Source organism: Patiria miniata, unplaced genomic scaffold (genome assembly GCF_015706575.1).
Source record: "Patiria miniata isolate m_02_andy unplaced genomic scaffold, ASM1570657v1 HiC_scaffold_13, whole genome shotgun sequence".
Classification (NCBI taxonomy): Eukaryota; Metazoa; Echinodermata; class Asteroidea; order Valvatida; family Asterinidae; genus Patiria; species Patiria miniata.
Genome location: NW_024037051.1, coordinates 16296890 through 16318360, shown reverse-complemented (window position 1 = coordinate 16318360; position 21471 = coordinate 16296890). Strand labels below are relative to the sequence as shown.

Sequence of the window (21471 nt, the reverse complement as noted above, 5' to 3'; positions counted from 1 at the left end):
GATACTTTAAAGTTTATTATGCCTACTTGGTTAATAACCTTACTTGTATTTACAATTTGAAACTCCTGAAAATAATTAACATCTATTTACAAGTTTTTTTCCATTTCTTAGACAATAATATCAAAACTGTTAACAATATAAACAAAACAAAAAACTAAATCTTACAAACACAAGGAATACAGTCGACTCTCATTAATACAAACACTGTTAATGCAAATTCTAGATATAGCAAACATAATGCCGTGGTCCCGACTGTGCATTTAATGTATGCACAATGAATGGGATGGGCACTCTTAATACAAAATTCAGATATAACAAACATTTTGGCTAGGTCCGGCCGAGTTTGTAGTAACAAGAGGTGAATAAAGAATGTGTTTATTTCTCAAGCAAATCATGTAACGTCATTTGCAGTTAATGAAACACATTTTTAACGTTACCGTTTTCAATTACAAAAAAACTCCCAAACTTTGGACAGTGCAGCTTTGATACTCTTCAAACTTTACGCTCTCCTTCAATAGAATGATCCGTTAGGCCCCCTCCACTGCACACAAGCAACAACATGTGCGTCTCTTCAATGCTACACTGCACGTTCAAGATGCGTGTGTGTCATACGAAAATGCACGCATGTCGGACATTAACCCTAACTACCCAGCCTAATTTACTAGGAACCAAACCCATTCTGGCAAATTCCAACACCCACATGGGAAATCATACACACGCACTGTTGGACGTAGTTTCTGGAGGTATGCCAACCCCAGTGTAAAAGACCATCAGTTTAGGGGAACTGTACCTATCCCAACAGATTTAAACAAAACCTGCTGTTGAACTTTGTTGGGTTGAGTTTGGTTAGGGTTAATCACCGCTGCGGTTGGTCAAACCACCATGGGGCGGACCTTTATAGTGGACTGGTCCATTGTAAAAAAAAGGCTTTTGATTTCTTTCAAAAATGCCCATTTTAGTTTCAAAACTGTGAATGCTTTTCCTCATTCAAATGGACATATTCGCTGTCCCATCTTTACCAAAACTGCTCGTCAATGACAGCATGACAACTTTGCTTCAGTGAACTGAGGCCACCCTCAGGTCGACCTTGCGACGAGACAGAACAGTCGGTGACCGACTTTTCAGGATCAACCTGCGCCAAAGCTACCACCTTCGGGAACATGTAAGCTGCCGATTTTTTTGTGACCTGAGTTTAACTGCGGCGATATTGAGATGATCAGCATCGGTCTCAAGAGAAGAAAAACTTCTGCACCACGACTGAACGTGTTCCTGACAGGCAGGAAGCAATTGCGGTCAACCGGTGTGAAGTTTCGACATCGTGGGCGCATCCGGATTATCGCATTTCATTTTGTAAACCAATCAGCATTCAGCAAAAACGGTCGAATGAACAGGCGTGGCTGTGGATGATTGTCGGACAGCTATCACCATGCGCACCGACATTTTGAAGACGTCACATGACCACGTCTGTGCTGAGGAATCGTCATTACGTCGTGGATGACATGAGCATGGTTGCGATTATTTTGTGTCGAGATGCAGCTTCTTCCACAAGGTTAGTATCAAACAATTTCTCAGTTTTGAGACCCGAGCATTACTTTTCTGCTTGATGCCGACGGCTCCGTCGCGGCGCAAGCAAATCACAGGTCAACCCGAGGCTGTGCTCAGGTTGGACACCCGTTCTTTTGGGAACAGATTTTCATCCTTGCAATGGCTTTACAATGTAATAGATGGGGAAACACAGAAAAAAAAACATCTTACAAAATCACTCATTTACAAACATGTACAATAATACAGTCATCTAGAGGCGGACCCAGAAATTAGACCAAACGGGGCTGCATGACAATATCAAACACCAGACAGTCGGCTTAAAGGTGTACATTTGCCCGTGCCCCCCCATTTTTTTTTGGGGGGGGGGGGTGCTTCAGCCCAACAGCCTTTTCCTGGATCCACCCACTTTAATCCATGATCACCAGTAGAAGCTAGTTGAGATGAAGGATGCTGCGGTACTCAGCCAGCTAGATTTCTGTTGCTGGTCCATCTGTCCTTGACGCACCATCGCCTTGTCTAGTCCCTTGACTGGGCTGTCGTCTTCCGGTAGGTAGTCAGGTCGGGACCTGTTCTCTTTGTCGGCTGTCCCAGGGTCCGCACCGAAGGACAGCAAGACCTGTGGATGGAGATGTAATGAAATGGTAATTCACACTGAAATTACAGCCATATCTTAATGGTGTGTGTTGATGAAAAAAAATACTAGCCCCCCCCCCCCCCCCCTCCCCGAGTGGCTACGCGGATACAAATTGGGAGTAAGGTTTACTGAGGGCAACCAACCGCAACTCCGTTTATTTTGGGTAATCAAGCGTGACTCTGTTGCCGGCTACGAGGTAGAGAGATCAACTGGCGGGGTATTCTGCAATTGTGCCAAAGCATGCCTTCATAAGCGTTAGTGATGTAGCCGCGGAACCTGCGATGGTGGATCACAAGTTCAGTCACAAGTCAATTCACAAGTAACATGGAATGAACATGGAATGAACAATGACAAAGACTGTTTTTTTTTTCACAGTTCATTTGAATAGCTTGCAAGTTGACTTGGGACTGGAAGACTTGTGATTGACTTGTGATTGACTTGTGTTGGACTTGTGATGGACTTGTGTTTGACTTGTGATGGACTTGTGTTGGACTTGTGATGGACTTGTGTTGGACTTGTGCTGGACTTGTGCTGGACTTGTGCTGGACTTGTGATGGACTTGTGATGGACTTGTGATGGACTTGTGATGGACTTGTGATTGACTTGTGATTGACTTCTGTTGGACTTGTGATTGACTTGTGTTGGACTTGTGTTGGACTTGAAATGGACTTGTGATGGAATCGTGATTGACTTGTGATGGACTTGTGATGCACTTGAAATGGACTTGTGGCCTCTCACGAGTATCCTACTACAACACTGATCCTACATGTAGTGCTAGAGTTTGTGCCCCTCTTAAAATGTTTCTTCCAACTTTAGCTAATTTTTATACTTACTTCTTCTCCATATTCATTCCGGATAATTTGTTTAGCTGATACAGTCTCAGTCCGTGCAACTGCTGCAACAAGGAGCTATTGGGGGGAAACCATAAACATCTCAATCTTTTAAAATTCATCTGAGCAGTCAAGAAGTTTTTAAGAAACAGATTTTTTTTTTTCATCTGAAACATTTTTGTGAAACCGAACCTTTACATGATACAATTTATATTTCATAATTTCTGGAAGTTCTTTGCTTATGAGTGTCGGCAAAATGTGGGTCTTTTTTTCAAATTGCAAATGACCCGTAAGATTGAAGAAACTTGACGCTTGAAAAATGTCCAGTCAGGGGCTCAATTTGATCACATTTCTGGTGTTTTACCTGCATGTCCAAAGTGTGACATTTTTCCTGTCCCTGTTTTTGGTACTTAGGAATTTGCCATTCAAGTATCATTAAGAATGACTTCAAACAATTTTTTTTCGTTTGTTGGCTATAGGTAGCTTGCTTTTCATAATCAGTCTTTGAGGACAACTGCATCAGAATTATAAAATCAAAGATGTCATGGAACAGGGACAGGAAGAAAAAGTGGACTACAGTTTTATATAATGATCCGTGTACAAATTTCACATCCTCTTGTTGAACAGTTGAAGCTTATTACCTCCGGTCTGAGTTCAGCTTTGGTTCTCAGGATGCATCTCTTTTTGAAAAGGTCAAAGGTGAAACTGATGACCCCTTTGACCTTAAGAAGTTCTTCTTCGCAGGCTTTCCTTTGAGCCTATTTGGTAAAAAAAGGGGGAAATAAGTGTCTGTGCTATTTTTGAGTTTCACCTCCCAAAAATAAAAACAATATGAATTGCTATAATTCTAGCAATACAAAAGTTCGTCAATTCAAATTAGACGTTGAACGCACACACACACCAATACTCGTTGCGCAGTTGTTGGGACTACACATGAATTGTCCCATGGTACTATGGAGACGCTGTGGGGACAGCAGAAAATCCTCATAACTTGGTCCTAATTTGCCTAACAATAAAAAAACTTCCCCACAACGCGGTGACGGCCCGAGCCGCCCACACACACCGAGACAAAACATGGCCCACGTTAAATTGTGGTTACTTCAACGAATTTCAAATTATTTGCAGCCCAACAAAAACTCAGTTTGCGCAGGGTAGACTGGTTCCAATCCCTGTCGGAAGCAATAATGTAGAGTCCGAGAACCAGTCTATTCACAAGGCAGTTCAGTTTGTGTGCAAAAGCAACCAAAATAAATGCCTTGTTTAGAGAGTTGTAGACACCTGAAATAAAGTTTATTATTAAAATAAATCAAGTTGGAAATTCATTACGAGAAAAAAACAATGAATTTTCTGAAGAGCGCCGACAGTACATCTTGAAGAAAGTGTCCAGAGAGAGTTCCTTTAAGATCTTACCTGATCATTCAGCCCGTTCAATTGTAACATGACGACTTTTCCTTTCTTGTTGTTGGAACCCAGGAAGAATGCTTTATTATCTTTTGGTTTGGTCGAGGGTTTGTGCTGGGTTGTGTTCTGGGTTTCCTTCAGGGGGCTGGGGCTGGGCGGGGTCGTCAATGTGCCGTAAATGTCTCTGGCTAAGTTTTGAGCCCTCACGCCATACTTTGATCTGAGAAAAAAAAAATGAGTAATTTTCTAATAACTTGTTTGTGATAACATTTTAAATTGTGCGAAATTTTAATACATGTACTTATATAGAAACCGGAAAAAGGCCTCAAAACAAACACTAAACTAAATCTTTAATAGGACGAAAAAGCAAAACATTCAGAAATACTTGTCCATGATATCCTGAAGGCTGATGAGCATGCCCAGTTCCTTCTTCATGATTGGACGATTGCTGGGGCAATCAGCCAATAGCTGTAGAGTCTGCAGTGAGAAACAAAGTTTGAGTTGAAATTTACATCAACACGAAGGGACTGAAATAAAAATGAAATACGTGATTTTTGAACAACCACTGATGAAAATGAGTCTAGTTAAAAAAATTAACCATTATACTGAAACTAGATGCTGAAACAAAGACAACATTTCTGTCTTTTTTTTTGCAAGAGACCTAAAAATTGATTGAAATTTTTGACAAGCGTTAACTAACCTCCAATGCTGTAACCACCACACTGACATCATCATTGTCTAGGAATAGAACTAATCCCGGTAAACATCCTTGGTCCTGAGAAAAAGATAAGAATTTAATAAGCAAAATGGACATAATTTTGTAAATAGGAATCTGCATTAGAAAACGTGAAAAAAACTTATAAGCATGGACAGTCATGCCAAATCTTCCACACAGAACAAAGAGCCATGGACACCAGAGTTGTAGTGAAGTCAGTCACAATTCAATCGCAAATCCATCACAAGTAAATCGTAAGTCACCACAAGTCAATCACAAGTCAATCACAAGTCATCACAAGTCTATCACAACTGATAAGTCACCACAAATCACCACAAATCAATCACAAGTCAATCACAAGGCAATCACAAATCACTCACAAGTCACCACAAGTCAATCACAAGACAATCACAAGTCAATCACAAGTCAATCACAAGGCAATCACAAGTCAATCACAAAGCAATCACAAGTCAATCACAAGACAATCACAAGGCAATCACAAGTCAATCACAACTCCATCACAAGTCACCACAAATAAATCACAAGTCCATCACAATTCAATCGTACGTCCATCACAAGTCATCACAAGTCTATCACAACTGATAAGTCACCACAAATCACTCACAAGTCACCACAAATCAATCACAAGTCAATCACAAGGCAATCACAAATCACTCACAAGTCACCACAAATCAGTCACAAGACAATCACAAGTCAATCACAAAGCAATCACAAGTCAATCACAAGTCAATCACAAGGCAATCACAAGTCAATCACAACTCCATCACAAGTCACCACAAATAAATCACAAGTCCATCACAATTCAATCGTACGTCCATCACAAATCTTTCACAAGTCATCACAAGACTCGATCACGACAGTCACAAGTCCATCGCAAGTTGTTATACATGGATCACAAGTCAAATTACATGTCGCAGAGGATGAACACAAATTAAGGAATGTCTTCATCACAGTTCGTTGAAATACCTTGTGACTTCACTAAAGACTATATGACTTGTAATTAATTTGTGACTTGTGATAAACTTTATTACATATGTACATGTACATATCTCTGATGAACTAACCTTCACAATAGCTTCTCTGTTCTTTTGATCTGATGCCAGCTGACGGAGTTGTCGAACTACAGCACACACGTCCATTGTTTTCAGACCAAATATGTTTATAATGCAGTTGGAAGTTGTGCGCTGTTGAACAGCTACAATACCTGGTGCAGCAGCAGACTGGGACCTTGGGTGCAGAAAAACATGCAAAAAATATCAGACCAACTTTACTCACTCTAAGCTGACAAAATTCTCTAAAAATTTTATGAGGCAAAATCGAACCGGCAAAAACAAGGTCCTCAGTATTTCACCAGCCAAGTTTGAGGTCTCAATTAAATTTTTAAAAGAGCCTTATCTTCAACATTTTGCACCTAAGTAAAAGTGAAGTCAAGTTATTTCAAAGCCTACAGATGATCAGATTAACGTTAGACTGTACATGTCCAATTCACGCTTAAATAAATTAACACTATGAAAATCAAAAGAAAATTGCATTCGTGAATCATTCATACTAGGCCTATCGTCAGACCCCCTCTAGAACGACGTGGTCCTACAGTCCTATTTATGCTATTTCGATGGTTTGGTTTGGTTGGGTTTGGTTTTATTTATATAAATCTCGTGGCCTGACAGCCAAATTACATGTATCATGTTACAAATAAAACAAAAATATAAAATTAAAATAGGCCTACATCAACAAAAAAATGATTATTATGGCGACTCGATACATAAAAAAATTACCAAAGGCCTAATGCTAAGGAGTAGTAAGGCCGGCCCAACATGCCCAAGGCCCACTCCAAGATAACAGAAACCTGTTTGCATTAAACATGTTAAACTAGTATAGGCCAGCAATTATATTAACAGCAAAACAATGGACACCATCCTTTTTCTGTATTTTGTAAATGTCGCCCTCTACGACCAAAAAAACCCACCCCTTCTAAAATTCCCGTCATATTTTCACCCTTAAAAACACGTAAAAGATCCATATACTAACACGAACCCAGACACACATTTTACTCAGTATGTTGTAGCTGACTCAACTTTTACTCAAATCCTCTAATTTGTCCTACAGTCCTATTTATGCTATTTCGATGGTTTGGTTTGGTTGGGTTTGGTTTTATTTATATAAATCTCGTGGCCTGACAGCCAAATTACATGTATCATGTTACAAATAAAACAAAAATATAAAATTAAAATAGGCCTACATCAACAAAAAATGATTATTATGGCGACTCGATACATAAAAAAATTACCAAAGGCCTAATGCTAAGGAGTAGTAAGGCCGGCCCAACATGCCCAAGGCCCACTCCAAGATAACAGAAACCTGTTTGCATTAAACATGTTAAACTAGTATAGGCCAGCAATTATATTAACAGCAAAACAATGGACACCATCCTTTTTCTGTATTTTGTAAATGTCGCCCTCTACGACCAAAAAAACCCACCCCTTCTAAAATTCCCGTCATATTTTCACCCTTAAAAACACGTAAAAGATCCATATACTAACACGAACCCAGACACACATTTTACTCAGTATGTTGTAGCTGACTCAACTTTTACTCAAATCCTCTAATTTGTAAGAAACTCACCTAAATACGAGGCTCCAAAACTTCCGAAAAAGCACACGCACACACTCTATGCCAAGTTGCAGTCGCTTATGGCATTTAAAAATGGCCACCTCCAGAAAAATCAAACGCTGATTGGCTGATATTTATCTTAATCGCGTTTGATTGGCTGGCTGGCTTCCACACGGTCACTCATTTGCATAATATAACACAAGTCAACGGTGGAAGGCGAAGGAGAGTGCGTGAGTTTTGTCGACTTTTTCTTCATCAAAAGGGTGAACGATTACTTTGATTTTTGACAGAAGTATTCATTACGTTATTGTGCATTAATGTGTAAGTTTTTAAGCATTTATATTGAAAACAAATGAAATAATCTTCGCTTATTTGTTGTGTTTTGTGCGGAGTTCAGAACCGAGCCTCAACGTATTACGAACAGGCGTTGGGGGCGTATTTGCGCCGTGGTGGTGGTGGGGGGGGGGGGGGGGGGGGGGGGGAGGGAAGGTTGAGGGTGGGCGGGATTAGTGTAGGAATGGGGGTGTAGAACGGGATGTAAAAACAAGTAAAACAAAAAAAAACGGGGGCTAAAGTAAAGCCCCCCCCCCCCAACAGCCCAAAGAAATTGAGCAGCATGCATTATGGCAGCGGTTTCCAACCCAGATCCCCGTTATAATATTAAACATGTAGGCCCATAAAAAAAAGTATAATACTGAAGCGTTGTGGTTGGACTGGTTATAAAGATTCACAATGGTGATTTTGTAATACCGTTAGGGTAGCAGTTGAAAATCGCGTTACGGCTAGGCTGCCGTAACGATAGCCACTACGGTTAAAAAAAAACGAAGTGGCTATCGTTACGGCAGCCGTTGTTTAGCGCCCTCTACGATACTTTTTTGATACGCACGCAGGTACATAATTATTTGTTTCCCCACGTTTTAGCGAGCAGTGCGACAGCTCAGTCGATAGAGGGTAGGATTTTGCACCGCAAGGTTGCGCGTTCGAATCTCAGTTTTGCACTCAATTTTTTTTCCTTTTCTAACCTGAGGCTTTGAAGGATTTTTTTAAAAAGGGAAATAAAGTCCGAATTTCATAACATTCAAATTCACTTTTTTTCTTCAAATTTTATATTTTCTTCTCATGTTTTTATAAAAGTTGCAGTACTAACCACTGCGGAAAAAAAGGTAGGACTAGGCCTGAGTAGCCTAGCCTTGGTCATAGAACTTTACGATTCACTAGCATTATTTTATAGAGCAATGTTAGATCCAGTGGGCGCTAGAACTTATAGAAGAACTCCTTTATCCTTTTTATTTTATTTTTTTGCAAGCCAAAATTTCAAAAAAGGAGTTCTATACGTTAGCATCCCAGTTTAATGGGTCTAACGAATCACCTATTATTTACATTTGGCACTTTTTTTGGACATGATTTCAGCAGAAACATACCAGCTTACTATTCATTTGTAAACCAGTTTTGTGTCAAATTCCCTTAATTTCAGGACAAAGAAAGAACGAGAATACTTTTTCAGAGGACCAAAGTTGAGGCCAATGTCAGCCCGTTCTGTGGACTTGCTGGCGTACATCAGAATGGTGCTAAACTACATAGGACTAGACTCCAACTTCATGGTAAGATAAACAAAACAGTTTTCCCTAACCCTCCCAAATCCTTCAAAATCTATGAGAAGATTTTGTAGGATTTTACATAGGAATGAGGAAGGTAAAGACAAGCCTAGCTACATGTATGCTACTCTAAGACATTGTATAAATGTTGTAAGATTGATTATGTTGCCCCTCGATAGGTTGACCTAGTACTGGTATAGAAAATGTTCCACTAGTTTCCTATTATGATTACCAAGCGATGGATTTTATGGGATTTGGGAGCATCCCTTTCCCAAGCAAAAGTGCCTAGGGGTTACGTTTAACAAGTTTATCGTGTTTCTAACTCAGGAATGTTTCTCACTCACAATGACTTTGTTTTTTCAGGAGCATGTGAGCGATCATGGCAAGAAAGGACGACACCGAAGTATAGTGCGTCAAATTGGCACATCGCTGCCGCTCAAACCAGTACGAAGATCTCACTTCCAGGTAACTATAACTCTTAACACTGCTTGAAATAAGACTACCCTGATACACATACATGTACTTGTATCTTCGTCCCAGAATTTTTTTTTTTAATGCCCTCCAGAATTTTCAGTGAGGAAACTTTAATAAAGATGTAGTGTCAGTGGTATTTTTGACTTTCATCCCGAAAAATAGATTCCGTTTTTTGTTTTTTATTACTATTTTCTAGCAATTTAACAGTTATTCACTTTTGCACGTGACACCAACTGAAAAAAAAATGGGCCCAAGTTCAATTATGGAACAATTAATTCAAAAGTTCATATAATTTGTGCATCAACAATAAAGCAGTTCTCACAATGTAGACTGGTTCCCAACCACTTGATTTAATAATGTGGAAAATGGGAACCAGTTGATTCGCAGCACGTAGCTGTTTGTGCGCAAAAGCAACCCAAAAATAAAAGTGTTTTTTTTTTGCAGGATTTTTAGAAACAGAAAAAACCCCAGTTTTTTGGGTAAAAATAAAACACTCACAGGTCAAAATTTGTTGAGGGAAAAAGTTGAATTTGTTGAAGAGATCAGACATATATTTCTGAATTTTTATGCAGATTATCAGCAGCAAGCAACACGCTAGAAGGAGACAAAGCCGGGCTCCTCAGTTCATCGATGATGAGTGCGAGCCGGTGTTTATAGCCAGCCTGGCGGACGTACCATGGATCGAGGTCTCTAGTCCTGACAAGAACGTGCGTGGAAGGTAAGCTCAAAATAAACAAAATAAATAATGGGGGCTAATCAGCTTTACTCGCAACAAAAGCTGAATTGGGAAGGAGGCGGCTACAGCGTGGTTGAGCCGAAGGCATGTAAAGGCAACTCAGGCAGCCGCCATATGACCCATGCCTGACCACGGAGCACAACCAGATCGGACGTGTTGATATGTACATAGGAGAGAAAACCCTTGTGGTACATGAGAGAATTATTTGGGTTCACAATTTTAAACAGTAAACCCCTAAAACTGAAGAATGTGCGCCTTAAATGGCATCACAGCAACAGCACCGTTGGTTGTCAGAGAAAGCATGTAAATGTTACGTATAAAAGCACTTTAAAAAACTTTTTCACAAAAAAAGGAATTCTCTCATAGACTTGCGTCGTTAGTTTTCAGAAACTCTAAATTTAACTCCTTACTGAAACTTTTTGTTTCCTTATTTGTGTTGACAGATCTGAGTATCGACCTTTCATCAATCGGAGAAAATCCCTCCGAACGCCGCGCAGGAGGACGTGTTTCATACGTCGGCCGCGAGAGCCCGACATCAGCGAGCTGTCAGATGAACTGCATGCTACGCCGAGCGCCGAATCCTTTTCTTTTTCGCTGTCGACGTTAGACGCGTCGACTCCCGCCTACGACCCGACGGCTCTGGCCAAGATAGGCCAACTGGAGGACGAGTTGTCCAAACTCCGAGCACAAATTGCACAGATTGTGACCATACAATCCCAGCTACCACTACCAGGTACACAAATCTCTAACCCTAGGGTGAAAATCACGGGCACTTTACACAGAAGTATGAAAAGTGGCTTTCAGCGCAGTAGAGCAAACATTTATACATGTGTGGAAAACCTTGTGCAATTATGCAAATTAATGCAAATTTATGTAACGCAGTTACATTACGAGAAGCAATTGTGGCAAATTGTCCAGGATTTGAGGTTTGAGTTTAAACATCACAATTGAAGAGAAGCAATTGTGGCAAATTGTCCTGCTTAGGGACAAAGTTATCAGGATTTGAGGTTTGAGTTTGAACCTCACTCTTGAAGAGATGCAACTGTGGCAAATTGCCCTGCTTAGATACAAAGTTGTCAGAATTTGAGGTTTGAGTTTAAACCTCACAATTGAAGAGAAGTAATTGTGGCAAATTGTCCTGCTTATGGACAAAGCTATCAGGTTTTGAGGTGGGAATTTAAACCTCACACTTGAGGAGAAGCAATTGTGGCAAATTATGCTGCTTAGTGACAAAGTTATCAGGATTTGAGGTTTGAGTTTAAACTTGACCTCACAATTGAAGAGAAGAAATTGTGGCAAATTGTCCTGCTTAGGGACAATGCTTTCAGGAATTGAGGTTTGAGTTTATACCTCACATATGAGTCGACTACTGCATCAGATAAGTATGTTGCACCATCTAATCTCTTTGTTCAACCATTATCGTTACTGCAGGTGCTATGCAGGCTACCCCTGTCCCTCCCCCACCCCAACCGTCTGGGGGTCCGCCACCCCCTCCATGTGGGGGTCCGCCACCACCCCCACCACCCCCTCCTCCACCCGTGGCTAGCTCAACTCAGTGCATCAGTGTTGCTGAACAAATCAAAAAAGTAAGTTTCATCATTTTTTAACACCCACTTATGTAACAACTTTCTTCATTTCAAAAGTAGTGTAACTGCTAAACCTTACTGGCAGACCTTAGATATTAAGAAATGTTAAGCTTATTATCAAAGTACGCTATCCTCTTCTTTTTTCTTCTCAGAATCGTGCAAAAAAGGGGAAAGATGTTTCAAGTTCGTCCGTTGTGGATGGGAGCAAACCGGACATGGCTGAAGTTCTGAAGGGGATCGGGTCAGTCAAGTTGCGAACTGTGGCAAGGTAGTTTACAGCATTTTGATGGCCTGCATAATCGAGTGTCCTAGATAAAGCAACTGTAGTACGGTGTTGCCCATGTCACACAAAGCAATGTTCATGTGACTGTTCCAGGCTATCCCTAGAAGAAAACGACACGCAATCTTCAATTTTCTCTAATATTTGAGAGAATTGTCATACACGGTCGGGTAAATGTTCTTTCAGTTGCCTCCGAGTTGCGTGTGAAACTTTTCTTGTGAAAATTGTGGCTTGGCCCTTGTCCACATGTTTATTCAGATTAGCACCTGTACTACATTGTAATGCATTGTGTATATTCCCTGATGAACATGTGCAACCATGCACCATTATTAGGGTGGTTTGGGGCGGTACAGGTCATATGAACTGTCCATGTTGCAGATTATAATATAGCTTCGCCTGCATTGCGATATCATGTACTTTTCACAGCTACTGTAATAGATTAAAACTCAGAACCGGGAATCTCGTATTTTTATTGACCAGATCGCCTGGAGGAACTCCAATCCGTCAAAAACCGCGTCCCGCCACGGCCAACGACGCGGCGGCCTTGATTGCCCAGGCACTGAAGAGAAAGTTTGCGCGTCAACGAGCGGAAGATAGCCCTGACAACAAGGAGAACAGAGCTTGGGGAACCCCGTCGCCGAAGACAAACAGCCCAAGACATGCAAGCCCCAAGGTAGCCATTATTGAACATCATTCATTTGTCTAAAAAGAAGAATGTTTCAAAGCTAACCTGTTAAAGTTTCAGCTCAGAGGACATTACATTTTTGAGAAAACACCATGCACAACCTTTTGATCACGAAACACAATTTTGTTAATATTACACTTTGTTTCCAACGATGAGTCGGCTGACTGATCGTTGTATTAGTCGCATGGCATTTGGACTAGTAGAGTTTCATGTGTTTTATGTTTCTTCTTTTTATTCTGCAGTTTGGGCAGCATCTTCTGAAACCATCCAAGTTGGGTCAGGGTACCAGACCGAGCCGTCCTCTGGCTGAGATAAACGTATAACAGTCACTGACGCGACAGATCTATGTCAACCCATAGAGAGCTTGCACAATACAATGTATATCTAAACCTATGTATTGGGCTATGACTATGGATGTGCACACTGGCGAGTCAGTGTAAATGAACTTAAGCCACAGCCGCTCAACAGCTGATTTGGATGCAGCCGTAACAGTGCCTTCCCTTCATTCATGATAGACATTTTGATCATCAAAATCAGCTTATATTGGCTAAGATTTAAAGAGTGTTTAAGAACTACGGTGGACCTAAATTGCAGTTTTACTCAGTACATGTACATATTCTTTTAACCACCAGATATTGACTCATGATAGGGCAGTGTTGTAGATAAGCACATTCATGAGTACGAGGCCACAAGTATGAGTACAGTTACCATGCCATTAGTATGAGTGCGTGTATGAGTACTTTGCCATGAGTAAAATATAAGTTATCCCGCGAGTGCGAGTGGAACACGGAATAATGTAGTGCGTCTGTGTCCCACATACCACGAGGCCGAATGTGGGACACAGACACACTACATTTTTCGTGTTCCACGAGCGCGATAACGAATTTATCTTCAAGCAAACTTGACGCACACATGGAACACGCACGCTGTACACGATCTTTTCAGCGGTAATGCGGTTATCCTATTACACGTGCGTGTTGTACGGAATGGCGCTCGCATCTTAGAAAAGCGCGGAGTGCGGTATGGACCAAGGCCATGCTACATGGTTATATGTAGCACGGCTTGTTGCCATGGATCGACCAATCAGGATCGAGGATTCAAGTTTACTTGAAGATACGTACGAGTACCTTGCAGTGAAAGGTCATGTTCAAGGCATTATTTTCCATGAGTACGAGTACATTTCCATGAGTAAAGAGCACATTTCCACGACTAAAATTACCAGTACTTTCTACGAGTATGAGCACATTTCAGTGGGTACACTTTTTTCCCCAAGGACATTTTGCTGTCAAACTAGGCCAAGTTCGCGCAAGGACTATAGTTAACCATAGTCCGACTAACGCTTGCCCGAACTCTGTCTAGTCGACGGTGGTTGACTTCGCTAGTCGACTATTTGGAACCAGCCTACTGGGGTTGGTTGCTTCGCTGGTAACCAATAGCCGCGCGCATTCATAACGCTAGCAGAGAGCCAGGATCCAGACATGTTGCGATGACATTTTGACCAGCGTTTGACTAGAGACGTTCGCACGTCGCTATCAGTGCGCAGGCGTAAGGTACGTCACAAATCAACCACTAGTCGATTAATGGTCCTTGCATGACCTAGGCATTAATCCATTGGCACCTGTGCTCTGTTGTATTTTATACAACGCCTGAATACATCCTCGTCATCTGATTGGTAGATCGTTTATCATGTCATTGAAATATTCGTCCCAACCCACGGCCCGGCTGATGCAGTGTATAAAGTCCATGTACATAGATGTAAAATTGTTGTAACTGCGTAATTTTTTTTGTAACTACTTTGTTTATAATATTGATTTCTATAAGATTTGCTTACTTAATTTGTGGGACGTTTACTTAAAGTTGTCAGTCCTTGTTATTGTAAGATAGGAAGTACATGTAGAATATTTTAACCCTAACTCCCTGGGCCTTTTTGCTAGGATGTAGCCTCAATCCTGCAAAATCCTCCAATTGGCCTCATGGAAAAATGGCATACATGTATAGCCTCAATCCTGCAAATTCCTCAATTTTTTCTTGAATATGGTCCGTGGAGAGGTGACCACTGCCTGAATGCTGCAAAATCTTCCGGCTACGACTGTCAATAGGCTGAGGCAGTGGCATCCTGGAGCAGTGCGGAGGATGTAAAGTATAATCAAGGGCTAAATTTATGCACGGCTGAGCATAAACAACACAAGGTCGGGCCCAAGACCTTGACACAGTGCGTCCTCCGAAATCAGCAACGCACTTTTGCCATGTAACCTCAATCTTGCACATTCCTCCAATTGGCAAAAAGGATTTTGGAGGATTTGGGATGGTTAGCACTGGGAGGGAAAGGCAAAGTTGTTGCACACCGCCCCCGAAACTAGAAATTAAAAGGGGTTAATATCATGCATGCAACTGCTGATTTCCTGGTTTTTTTAACTTCTCATGAATGCCATTACACATCGCAAAATGCTGTACAAAGTTTCAGTGGTTTTGGAATGTTCTCGTTTCTTCTAAATTCCCAGTTGCATGCCTATAATAGTGGACAAAACGTTTCTTCTGATGATCCACTCACATGAAAACAATAATTTGGTGGATTTCAATTATTTTATTTCTCAGAATAACCTTTTTTTTCCAATCGATTTTTATTTTAAATAGAATATTAAGACATTCATAGTAACATTAATAAAAGAAATAATTCCATATACAAAAGACTTTGGCGGCCTGGTGAAGTTTTTATCGTCAAAAAAATTCTCTATTTGTACAAATGTGTCAACACACCAATACTCTCATAAATACACGTAATAAAATTTGAATGAAACACCTAAATACACTGAACTCAACGGAAACTTCTCTGAAATAAAAGAGGAAAAAGTTAGCACGTTGTTTAAACACTTGACGCCCAGATGGGAGAAAAAAAAACTTTGTACAAAAATTGAATGGCAAATTATTCAGTTTTTACTATACAAATACTGCAGTTAGAAGTTTCCATTTTTCTGTAAATTTTGTTTTGCCAACAGAAAGAAAACTTATTGCGAATTAAGAATAGGGAAAAACTCAATTCAGTTCTTTTCGTTTAGCTTAATTAACCCCCAAAATTGGGTACTGTTTTTTTCTTAAAGATAGTTATTGCAATACGTGTAAAGCACTTTACAAAAAATGAAATCTTAAAACAGTCAGCAGATACCTTATAGGGAAATTCTACACGTTATTAAAATGATACACATACAAAGTGGACCAGTTGAATTTTTGTTTTTTCTCTATAAATGCATGCAGAAAATACTAAAAAGAATCTGAATTTGAATCTGAGCAAATGAGGGCGCTTTAACTGCCATGTTGGGGGATAATGCTGCGTTCCAATCACGTCGTGTTTCTCATCGTGAACTCGAGAAACAAAATCCATCTCCAGTTCACCACTGGTGAATACGAGTTACCAGTGAACTCGTGAATGCGAGAAACACGACGTGATTGGAACGCAGCATAAACCGTGGTGAATCAGAGGTTATTGATGTACATTAATACACACTGCTAAAGCTCAGAAGTTATATTTTCACTATCTCTCATTTTTCTATGTAAGTGTTACAGCGCCCTCTTTTGTCAAAAATACGGTCAATTGCTACTGGCTCGCTCACCTTTCTCGACGTTTATTCTTAAAGGTATGAAAGGTAATATACAACATTTGCAAACATAAAAAAAAACTACCAAATTATTATGAAATGCCTTACTTGACTGTAAGTGAATAATATTTTGAAGCATCCTGTGAAATCGTGGCACCTTGTGACTGCTGTCATTTTCAAGAAAAGTGAAACTTTTTGTATCAATTTCAAACGATGGTTGCCGACCATCGTTGGAAAAAAAATGACTTTTTTCTCAAATACTGCCCCCAATTTACTAAATTTAGTTAGTCCACATTTTGTTTGCAATCGATTATGCACCCGTGAACAGGTGCAAGCCAGCTAGTCTGGTTCCCTGACCTGACAATTCCCCGACATCTATAAATTGCTCTGTTTCGTTGAACTTGACGCGTCTGAAGCAGGGTCAGTGATCCAGACTACAAGAACAGCATTTTTATTTCTTGGTGTTTCCAGCATCTATGAACACAAAACTTTAAACAGGTCAGTGTAACAATATTTGCTATAAAATACTAACCCCCAATTCCAAAAATTACAGCAAGAGCAAATGTTGTATATTATCTTTAACACACTGACAGCCATTTTCGAAAACATGTTTTTGTCTTCAGCTTTGACTCTCCAAGCAGTAGTGTTTGATCCAAATGGACAAAACTCCAAACTGGAGTTATGTAGGACATGGTCCCACGTTAAATTGATATCCCAAAGCCTTAAACAAAGTTTCAGAAATGGCTGCCAGTTATCCACAAACCAAACATGCTTGCATGCAATTAAAATCAATATACACGTACGCCTCATTTATAATGAAATTAAAACTTTCAGATTTTTGGGATATATCAATACATAAATTTAAAAAAAAAAATCATAAAAAAATATAATTAAAAACAAAAGTCCAGATTTCTTTGTAGTTCCTGGACAACTTTGCAGCTTACTGCAGCAATAATTCACGTTTCATTTATATTCGTCAAGAAAAAAATCAAAGTGAGGCTCACATTGCATTTATATTGTAAATGGACTTGCACTTTAAAAGAAAATGCCCGGGTCCCAATGGTTACCATTTGACATTCATGTCACTTGGACTCAAGGGGCCTGATTAAAATGGCAACTCAAACTGGCCATTTCTCGAACCACAACTCAGCAAAAATGAAAAGAAAAGAATTCCCAAACATTTTCTTATCTACAATGTGATGTCCCCGAAGACAAAAACGGACTCACATTGTACATTTGTTATATTAAACCGGAGTCATTATCTTGCCAGTTTTCTTTTACATAAAAAAAAATGTTTGCACGCTCTTAAGCCGATCTTTAAAAGAAATACTGCCGTGAGAATATGACATGGAAATATTTTATAAAGCATAAATAATTAAAGCAATTTCTTTTAGTGAATGCTGCATGCTTGAAAATGCTTAATTTACATGTAATCCATCACGGAAGGTGGTATTGTTCACAAGTTCTTTAATGCTGGCCAAAAAATGCTGAAATCTCAATTTATTAATTTTTTATAAATTTTATCTTTGCACTTTACAAGTTTCTTGGCAGTGATAAACTGAAACAAGAAATCATAAATACCTAAGACAGTTCACCCATTCCTACTGGTCGAGAGCCCGTCAGGTGGGATGGTTTTAAATGGTTGATAAAACACTAATTGGTTTGAAACACTTTTTTTCCCGGTGTCACATGAAATTTGGACTCCTATGAAATCTGGCCCCCTTTACCCTTTCATTAGTTGATCCCTCACACGTGACCAGTTACTCTCCTAAATTATCTTCACCTAGGCATGCGCCGTCAGTATTTCATCGAGTCCTAAATTCACACTACACCTGCACCGCTGCATTCTGTGCCACACCTGCACCGCTGCATTCTGCGCCACACCTGCACCGCTGCATTCTGCGCCACTCAGCGCAGTACGTGCAAGCCAGGCACATACCGTAAACAGCTAGAGTTGGTGTTTTACAAAACATGAAGTACAATTGTTGAACAAAATCGTTGGAAATTTGTAAGTTTGACTTGCTTGACTCTTTGACAGAAAGGTATTTATGAATGGGAATAAATATGTGCTAATGGCCGTTATTAAACAAGTACGTTTAAAACCAGCCGAGGGGCCTGGATGAGGATAGTGACCTTCGCCTTTGGCTCAGGCCATTATTCTTGTCCAAACCCCTAGGCCCTTGAAATTGACTCCTCATGCAAAAAAGGACTTCAAAGATAAAACATGCTAGAAATTTCCTAAGCTCGTTATTGGACAAATAATACGGCAGCATTTTTTTGAGCGATAGAAAATAGTCATTAGGATCTTAAACTTTTCAGGGAAAAACCTTGATCCATCTTGTTTTTGTTTCCGACAAGCTTACAAGATTTTACGGTATTGGTAATCAAATACTTAAGAAATAAATAACTCTAGCAGTGTTTATATACAAGGGCAGGTTTTTTTTAGTAAATTGAAAAGACAGTCTTGTAGCATCGGTCATTTCGATTACAAATATTACTTCTGCGATCTCGAATGATACACCACACACTTTTACAGCATGACAATCAGCAAAACCACTGTTGAAAAAGTGCATGAACTTGTAATACTAAAAAGGTATAATACCTCACCCAAAGACTATATATAATACTTATTACCAATTTTTCAATATTTACAATTTTTTTTGTCGATACAAAATGCCAAATATTAATTGTCAAAAAATTCCATGGAATGTATGCGATTGCGTTGCCCTGGGCAACAACCAGCCAGACGTTGTATAAAACAGTACAATCTATTACAAATAGTTCTCAGATTGTTTTTTTTTTCGTTCTAAAACAGCAAAAGATTGTTTTTGATTACACCAAACATTCAAAATCTGAGAAACGAGGCATCTACAACTTGCGTTAGTTTCAATATTCTATGAAGGTCTATGCATATTTTTGATGTTGCACTTTCAGATGCAATAGGGATATTTTCCCTAGAGTTTCAGTCAAGCCGATCGTGTTTCAAAGGCATTTCTTCCTTACCTGTGTTGTACATGTAATTAAAGGTACAGCAGATCATCTGTCGTTTGTGCATTTTTTTTCCCGTTTGGAGCAACAAAAATGCTCAAAATCTAAAGCAGGGTGCTTAACAACTAACCTGATGAAGTTTTAGCTCTGTGAATGCTGTATACTCCGAGAAAACAATATTCCAGGATCTCAATTTCAATTCAAAAGTTGCAGAGTCACATTTTGAATTGCGCCCGAAATCAGCATCCGGGAACACGTTCTCATTTAGCCGATAGCAGCTACGGGATGTCACGCACTGAACCGATGAATAATAGCAACCGCGCATGCGTGTGCTCCGTGTCAACGCTCGCCCAATCACAAACCAAATGCTAATGGAAATTCCAAAGATGTGTCACTTGACTCATCTTTGGAAATGACCTTCTTTTGTTTTCTTCGAAATGACAGCAGACAGGAAGGAATAATTTCACAGGGAGTTTAGTGTCATGACTATCGTTAAAACCAAGTAAGTTTTTTACAATGATTTGGTCAGTCACTTTTTGGATAGCTGCAAATGATCTACTCCACCTTTAAACTTTCAAGTTATTCTATGACCACTTTCTACCAGGTCTATGGATCCAACAAATACAAACATACAAAGCAGCAACTGAAGCGAAAATATAAAAAAAGTATTTTTCTTTTCATCAACAACACACAAGGCAGGTTTGTTACAAGGACTAAAATGAAATTATACCATCAATGACATTGAAAGCATCTGACCAAATCTCGCTTTTCAGAAACAAGAACTGAGGCAGTGTATCGAACTGGAAAGTTTCTGTCAATAGGGGGCCCCGTACACACAAAATCCCCTGCAGAGCTCAAAGTTTATTTGAATCTGACAAACTCTGTTCGATGTTTGATATCAAACAGAACAAAATGTGCTCCGACAATGGTTGACAGGCAGTTTTGACTTAAGGTGCACTTCAGTTTCAGGGTGCCATTTGTTTGTTGTGGGGAGTGTGGCCTAATGGTTAGGGTTCGTGACTCATGATCAGAAGGTCAGGGGTTTGAATCCAGCTGATGGCCATATGTTGTGTCCTTGGGCAAGCCACTTCACCCCAACTTGCCTCTCTCCACCCAGGAGTATAAATGGGTACTGGCATTAGCTGGGGAGTAACCTGCGATGGAACTAGCATCCCATTCAGGGGAGTAGAAATATTCTCTGTCCTTTCATGCTACTGAAACCGGAGATAAACGCTGGCCTGATGGGCCACATTGGCTTGTGACAGACTTTACTTTCTTTTTCTCTTTGCTTGTTGCTTGTTAAGTTGAGACTCAGACAAAAAAAATGTAGGACAATTAAATTTTCCATTAGAATTTGAAAATTTGAGCAATCACAAAAAAATTGGCTAGAAATGGGTTGATACCTTGAGTTTTCAAAACTCACAACAAATTCCGGAACTTCACAATAAACTGAATGAACCACAAGAGGATTAGACTTGAGCTCAATTCTGTGCATGTAGCATATAATATTAACAGACTTGAGTTCAAGTCTACCGCTGGACTCACATGTATTTTCCATTCAAAGGCTACGTTACTTAAGCAGTAAATCTCTTGAAACAAACACAGCTAAAAGTTTGAGACAAAATCTTCAAATTACTCGAGAGACACCACTGGAAACAAGCTTATGTCACTTTTGTTAACGACACACATGCTACTTCAAAATCAGTCTTTTAAAAAAACCGATACAAAAAAGCAAAGGAAAAAAACCACAAAAACTGCAACACTTTTTTTAACCTGTC

The 21471-nt window shown here is 39.8% G+C and overlaps 2 protein-coding genes and 2 long non-coding RNA genes across 6 annotated transcripts; 1 reads left to right on the top strand and 3 right to left on the bottom strand.

Moving 5' to 3' along the window:
- Nucleotides 1-66: 66 nt before the first annotated feature.
- On the bottom strand, nt 67-7887 carry LOC119721406 (armadillo repeat-containing protein 1-like). Its single transcript, XM_038191478.1, has 8 exons — nt 7769-7887; nt 6211-6373; nt 5111-5185; nt 4796-4887; nt 4420-4630; nt 3651-3767; nt 3013-3087; nt 67-2161 (listed from the first exon to the last, which is right to left on the bottom strand). The coding sequence occupies exons 2-8, from the start codon at nt 6283-6285 to the stop codon at nt 1964-1966; spliced, it is 843 nt and encodes a 280-aa protein (XP_038047406.1). The 5' UTR covers nt 6286-6373; nt 7769-7887; the 3' UTR covers nt 67-1963.
- Nucleotides 7888-7916: 29 nt separating this feature from the next.
- LOC119721403 (mitochondrial fission regulator 2-like) lies at nt 7917-14363 on the top strand. Of its 3 annotated transcripts, none has more exons than XM_038191474.1 (9): nt 7917-7986; nt 9231-9357; nt 9715-9816; nt 10398-10543; nt 11005-11294; nt 11993-12147; nt 12300-12415; nt 12908-13100; nt 13355-14363. In XM_038191474.1, the coding sequence occupies exons 2-9, from the start codon at nt 9280-9282 to the stop codon at nt 13433-13435; spliced, it is 1161 nt and encodes a 386-aa protein (XP_038047402.1). In that variant the 5' UTR covers nt 7917-7986; nt 9231-9279; the 3' UTR covers nt 13436-14363. The 3 variants fall into 3 exon arrangements, with proteins under 3 accessions (XP_038047402.1, XP_038047401.1, XP_038047404.1); XM_038191473.1 differs by having other exon boundaries at nt 7918-8019; XM_038191476.1 differs by having other exon boundaries at nt 7960-7982.
- LOC119721407 lies at nt 14310-14752 on the bottom strand. Its single transcript, XR_005270188.1, has 2 exons — nt 14709-14752; nt 14310-14402 (listed from the first exon to the last, which is right to left on the bottom strand). It is a non-coding gene; the product is annotated as an uncharacterized LOC119721407 (long non-coding RNA).
- A 2554-nt stretch (nt 14753-17306) lies between these two features.
- Nucleotides 17307-19820, bottom strand: LOC119721402. Its single transcript, XR_005270187.1, has 2 exons — nt 18590-19820; nt 17307-18537 (listed from the first exon to the last, which is right to left on the bottom strand). It is a non-coding gene; the product is annotated as an uncharacterized LOC119721402 (long non-coding RNA).
- Nucleotides 19821-21471: the final 1651 nt, after the last annotated feature.

Coding starts and splice junctions, on each gene's coding strand:
- LOC119721403 (XM_038191474.1), top strand. CDS start 9,280: ATGTCAGCCCGTTCTGTGGACTTGCTGGCGTACATCAGAATGGTGCTA. Junction 12,148..12,299: donor TTGCTGAACAAATCAAAAAA/GTAAGTTTCATC, acceptor TTTTCTTCTCAG/AATCGTGCAAAAAAGGGGAA. Junction 12,416..12,907: donor AAGTTGCGAACTGTGGCAAG/GTAGTTTACAGC, acceptor TTTATTGACCAG/ATCGCCTGGAGGAACTCCAA.
- LOC119721406 (XM_038191478.1), bottom strand. CDS start 6,285: ATGGACGTGTGTGCTGTAGTTCGACAACTCCGTCAGCTGGCATCAGAT. Junction 5,186..6,210: donor ACAGAGAAGCTATTGTGAAG/GTTAGTTCATCA, acceptor TCTTTTTCTCAG/GACCAAGGATGTTTACCGGG. Junction 3,768..4,419: donor TGAACGGGCTGAATGATCAG/GTAAGATCTTAA, acceptor TTTACCAAATAG/GCTCAAAGGAAAGCCTGCGA.